The 6,442-nt window shown below is 37.6% G+C and overlaps 1 protein-coding gene across 1 annotated transcript; it reads right to left on the bottom strand.

Moving 5' to 3' along the window:
* Nucleotides 1-4,518: 4,518 nt before the first annotated feature.
* LOC119242847 (olfactory receptor 2L3-like) lies at nt 4,519-5,454 on the bottom strand. Its single transcript, XM_037508300.1, has one exon. The coding sequence runs from the start codon at nt 5,452-5,454 to the stop codon at nt 4,519-4,521; it is 936 nt and encodes a 311-aa protein (XP_037364197.1).
* Between the last annotated feature and the right edge of the window lie 988 nt (nt 5,455-6,442).

Raw genomic sequence — 6,442 nt, 5'->3', positions numbered from 1 at the left:
AAGGATTGATCACAAAAATCTACAAAGAGCTGATGAGGCTCAACAAAAACAAAGAAAATAATCCAGTTAAAAAATGGGCAGAGGAGCTAAAAAGAAACTTCTTCAAAGAGGAAATGCAAATGGCCAACAGGCATATGAAAAAATGTTCAACATCACTTGTCATCAGGGAAATGCAAATCAAAACTACCATGAGATACCATCTTACACCAGTGAGAATGGCACATATTAAAAAAACTAACAACAACAAATGTTGGTGAGGATGTGGAGAGAAAGGAACTCTCCTGCACTGTTGGTGGGAGTGCAAACTGGTCCAACCACTATGGAAAGCTGTGTGAAGATTCCTCAATCTACTAAAGATAGGGCTTCCATATGATCCAGCAATTCCACTCCTAGGTATTTACCCAAAGGACACAGAAACATTAATTCCAAAGGGCACCTGCACCCCTATGTTTATAGCAGCACTATTTACAATAGCTAAGCTTTGGAAACAACCCAAATGCCCAAAAATAGATGACTGGATCAAGAAGATGTGGTATATATACACAGTGGAATATTACTCAGCAATCAAAAAAGATAAACTCATGCAATTTTCAGCAACATGGATGGAGCTGGAAGGGATCATGCCCAGCGAAATAGGTCAGAAAGAAAAAGAAAAATACCAGATGGTTGTCACTCATAGCAGGAATCTAGAAAAACTAAATAAGGGATCAGGAAAAAGAATAACTATAATAAAGAAAAAATCAAGGGCCTCCCCGGTGGCACAGCAGTTGAGCGCTGGGTTGCGAAGCTGCCGGCGACCTCTGCGGCGCCGGTTCTATCCCCGGCTGCTCCCCGGCCACTGGAGGAGGGTCCCACATGGTGCGCAGACCTCTCCTGCCGCTCGCTGCTCCCCTCAGCTGTGTACTTCGGTCCTTCTGCCTGCTCTGCTCCCCGCTCTGGCTCTGGTGAATTCTCTCACCCTCCCGCACTTCTGACTGTACCCAGTGCATGTATAAACAAAACAAAAAAACAAACAAACAAATAAATAAATAAATAAATAAAAAACCATGCCTCTATAAAAAAAAAAAGAAAAAATCAAAATCTATAAGAACTATAAACCAGAGAGACACTATGTGGGGGCGGGGAGAGGAGGGATTGGGGTTAAAATAAGGGGGTGCAATTGTATGGGGAATATAAAAAAAAATCTTAAAAAAAGAAAGTTTCGTGTAATATGTAAGCGCATACACACATAGGAAATTTCATGTAAATATATATTCATACATATACATTTATGTATACACATGTTTTATATGTTACAATATGTATCTATAGTTACATAGCTATAAAAAGCAAGATCAATTATAAAATCTATTAAATTGAGAGTGTAGTAGGGAAATTTTACCATCTAATGGGGAGCAAATTATCTAATTAGGAGAATTTCCTGAGATTTCATCTAGGGACAGAAGAAAAACATGGGGAATATAATAGATAAAAGGAGTAACACCTTGTTTCTTGATTGAATCCAACAAGTTCAATTGTTCAAGTACTATTTATGTTGCAGTATGGAATTTGTGTATACTTAGTTGTAGTGATTGTAACAAAAATTCAAGTCAATTATGCAATAAAATCTATTTATACTGGAGCATGGCTCATAACATTTAACATATATTCAAAAAAGTATACCTCATCACCTGATAGTTCAACATGCCACTTTCCTTAATAGCACGAGTTACTAACCAAAAGAAATCCTAGAAATATGACTGTTCCTACCAGTGGAACAGAAGTGTGAGCACAATGGGCTATGATGAAGAAATATGAATGCTTTAGTGATGTATGTGGCAAAATACATTTTAAGGGGTGTGAACCTATTCCTCTAAAAAAATATACAGTGTTGTAAACCGATATGACCTTAATAAAATCAATACAAAAAAACACTTGGCACTATAAAAGACACAGTTAATTTGAGTACTAGATTTTGAAATTCACATAATCCTGGATCAATGTAAATAATTTTTTTATTAGATTTCAAATAATCTTGATATTTTCAATGCTATGCACAATCAAGACCTCTAAGTTCATTTTTAAGTCCAAATAGGAATCCTTATTTTATTTCCAGGAAATATTTATTTTTTTATTATTTTTTTTAATAGAGGCATGTTTTATTTATTTATTTATTTGTTTGTTTGTTTATACATGCACTGGGTACAGTCAGAAGTGCGGGAGGGTGAGAGAATTCACCAGAGCCAGAGCAGGGAGCAGAGCAGGCAGAAGGACCGAAGCACACTGCTGAGGGGAGCAGCGGGCGGCAGGAGAGGTCTGCGCGCCATGTGGGACCCTCCTCCGGTGGCCAGGGAGCAGCCGGGGATCGAACCGGCGCTGCAGAGGCTGAGGGCAGCTTCGCAACCCAGCGCTCAACCACTGCACCACCGGGGAAGCCCAGGAAATATTTATTTTTATTTATTTATTTTTATTTTATTCTTTTATAAACATCTTGTTTATTTTTTCACAATATTGGATTTCTCCAACAGGTACCGTCATGTTAGTTTTCCCACCACAAAAGCAACCATAGTTCTTCCCCATAGTCCTTTGTGCTCTCCTACCCCCATTTTCTACTCTTTCCTTTTCCCATCCCCTCCCGTCTGTTATGAAGTGTCAGACTTATAGTATATCTTTTTCTGATATTTTTTTTGGTTTCTCCAGATTCCACATGTACGTGAAACCGCCCCCCCCCCCCGGTATTTCTCTTTCTCCTTGGGGCTCACTTTGCTTAGAATAATCCCTTCCAATTCCATCCATGTTGCTTCAAATGGCATGAGTTTACCTTTTTTGTCTCTTCTTTTTTAAAGATTTATTTATTTTTGCATACAAGAACTGGGGTACAGGCAAGAGGTGTGGGGAGTGAGAGGATTCACTGGAGACAGAGTGGGGAACAGAACAGGCAGATTGACCAAAGTACACTGCTGAAGGGAGCAGCAGGTAAGTCAGGAGAGGTCTGCTGTGCCATGTGGGTGGCTCCCTGGCTGGGGAGTGAACTCGTGATGCAGTGACTGCAGATAGCTTCATCGGTTGTGTCTCAACCCCTTGTGCCATCAGGGAGGCCCAAATTTACCTTTTTTGATCACTGAGTAATATTCAATTGTGTATATGGACCACATATTCTTGACTCATTTATCTGTTGTGGGACATTTAGCTTCTTTCTATATTTTGGCTATTTTAAATAGCCTTAGATTAAACATAGGAGTGCCAGATTCCTTTTGATTTAGTGTGTTTGTGTTAATTGGATAGATATCTAGGAGTGGATCATATGGTAGATCCGTTTTCAGTCTTAGGAAGAATCTCCACCCTTCCTTCCATAGCAGCAGGACCCAGTCTACATTCACACTAACAGTTTAATTGGTTCCTATTTCTCCACACCCTTGCCAGCACTTATTCTTTGTTTTTTTGCTTTTTAAGTGATCATGAACATTTTTTCATGTCTGTTGGTCATCTGCATGGCTTCTTTGGAGAAATGCCTTCTGCCCAATTTTTGATTGGCTTATTTGCTTTCTTTTATTGAGTTTATATAAGTTATTTGTAGCATTGTCAAAATGGTCACTCTATGCAAAGAAATTTATAGATTCAATGGAATCCCAATAAAAATCCTAAAGACATAGAACATATTTAGAGGAAATAGAACTAAGATTACTGACATTTCTATGGAACCACAATAAACCCCAAATAGCCAAAGTTCTGACAAAACAGTGTACAAATGGAGGCATCACACTTCCAGAATTCAAATTATACTATAAATATATAATAATTAAGACAGCATGGTTCTGGAACAAAAATAGACACCCAGGTCAATGGAATGGATTTGAGAGCCCAGAAATCAAGCCACACATTTATGGACAACTAACATATGAGCAAAGAATGTACACTGGAACAAGGAAAATATCTTAAATAGTGCTGGGTAAATTGGACTGACACATGCAAAAGAATGAAACCAGACTCAACACAAAATGAATAGAAGACAGATATAAGGCCTGAAACCATACATGAAATGCATAGAAGAAAAAATAGGCAAAACTGACTTAAACTTCAGAAATTTCTTTTCTGACTTATCCTCAGCAGCAAGGAAAACAAAGGAGAATATAAACTAGGACTATATCACATTAAAAAGCTTCTTTGAAACAGACAGTGGTGAAAACAAAGAGACACAACCTAATGGGAGAAAAATATTTGCACACCATGCCTGATAAAGGATTGATACTGAAGATCTGCAGGAAATTTTTTAAATCCTCAGAGATTTCAAACTAAATTTAACAAAAAATCCATACTAATTAATATTAAATATTTTGTTACTAAGTAATACTACACCAAATGATATTTATAAGTAAATAAACCTCCATTGAAGACTTGAAAAATCACATAAACAGTTTTATTTATGTAGATCAGTGATCTACAGTGAGATCACATATTAACTTAGTATTTTAACTTTGAACTGGAGCTTTGCTCATGCTGGGCAGCATGTTCTTTTTACAGCTAGAATGTACTAATCTATTAAGATACCACACATCTCCCCAGCAACTTCCAGAGAGCTGCCACCACCTCCTTGTTCCTCAGGCTATAGATGAGGGGGTTTAACATGGGGGTAAGAATATTGCTGAAGAGAGAGAGAGCCTGATCCTGTTCTGGACTATGGGAGGAAGTGAAAGACATGTATATGAATATGTTTGGGCCAAAGAAGAGACTCACCACAGTTAGATGGGAAGAACAGGTGGCCAGGGCTTTTTTTCTACCCTTAACAGAGTTGATACGGAGAACAGTGAGGAAGATAAGACTATAGGAGGCTGTAATGAGACTGAAAGGCACAACAAGGAGCACAATGCTTGTTACCACCACCACTAACTGATACACTGAAGTGTCTTCACAGGACAGTTTAATGAGGACGGGGACCTCACAGAAGAAGTGATGGATCTCTCTTGACCCACAGATGGAGAAATGCATAGGATAGACTGTATGGATAAATGAACTTATAGAGCCTCCAATCCAACACCCAGCTATCGTATTCAGACAGAACCTGGGGCTCATGATGGTGGGATAACGCAGTGGAATGCAGACAGCCACGTAGCGATCATAAGCCATGAGAGTCAAAATGAGACATTCTGACATTCCCAGCATCAGGAAGAAGAAACTCTGGGTTCCACAGCCAATCCTTGATATTGTCCTTTCCCCTGTGAAAAAATTAGAAGCCATCTTCGGGACAATGGTGGAAGTTAATGTCAAGTCAATGAGTGAGAGTTGACTGAGGAGAATGTACATGGGTATATGGAGTCGGGTGTCAGCCCAGATCAATATAATGAGAAGTGTATTTCCCAAGAAGGCAAGGATGTAGATGAAAATGATCGTGGAGTTGAGGACAATGGAATGCCGAAACTCAGGAAAGAGTCCCACAAGGATGAAATCAGTTACTGAGGACTCATTCCCACCCACCATGCTCTAAAAAATGCAACAGTGCTGGAAAACAAAGCAAATGGATTAGAACAGCTGACATTCAGTAGATTCTGATCTGCACTATCTATAGTTGAGATAAACTCTCTTCAAATAGCAAATAATCTTATAAATATGAATCTAATTTCTGTAAATATGAGCCTAAATTTTATAAATTATTTCTGATATCCACAGGTCCTATTTATTAACTTTTTCATATTTGAGCAAAAGAAGGAAAAGTAAATTAATTCTCATGATCTATAAAATTATGTATCAAGTCTTAGGTTGGACCCTATATTTCTGTATCATATAAAGTATTATAAATCAATGTTTCCTTAATTAAAAATAAATAATATATTGAATATTTTTTGGATTTACTTTTTGTCTATTTGTCATGATACTTCAAGTATACTAATAGACATTGCCAGACTTGATATCAAGGTCCTTTATAAAACTTACCTTCTATTATGCTTGAACATATAACTCAACTTCAGAAAAATGAATAGTCTAATGGGTCTCCACTTCTTCACACATCTGCACTTTTGCTTTTATTTATGCTTAGGATTATTCCTCTGCTCTTCCATTTTTATTGGAGTCTCTTCAAGACTTACTCAAATACAACTTCCTGAAATTTGAAAGAGAGTTTTCCCTATCTACTCTCCTACAATGCCTTAATTGCTTCACACAAAACTTTATCAGCATAGGTTACACACAATGTAGCTTGGTGGTGAAGAACATATATAAAGGGCTAAGCTGTCTGAATTCAAAAATCCAGCCTCATTGCTTACTGTCTTTGCCTCCTTCTCCTTCTCTTTAAAATTAGGTGGTAAAGCAAATGACCTCAAGGGGTAGTCATAAGGCTTAGATAATTTACTACTTATATAATGAGTACCGAATACCTTTATTATAGTTTTCTTTTTTGTTTAAATATATTGTTCATTTTTTCACAATATAGGATTTCTACCTTCAAACGTAGCCACCATAGTGTTCCCAC

This window comes from Talpa occidentalis, unplaced genomic scaffold (assembly GCF_014898055.3).
Source record: "Talpa occidentalis isolate TD23 unplaced genomic scaffold, MPIMG_talOcc4v2.1 talOcc4.13, whole genome shotgun sequence".
In the NCBI taxonomy this organism is placed as follows: domain Eukaryota; kingdom Metazoa; phylum Chordata; class Mammalia; order Eulipotyphla; family Talpidae; genus Talpa; species Talpa occidentalis.
Note: the sequence above shows the minus strand (reverse complement) of the source record. Positions and strands in the feature narration are given on the sequence as shown.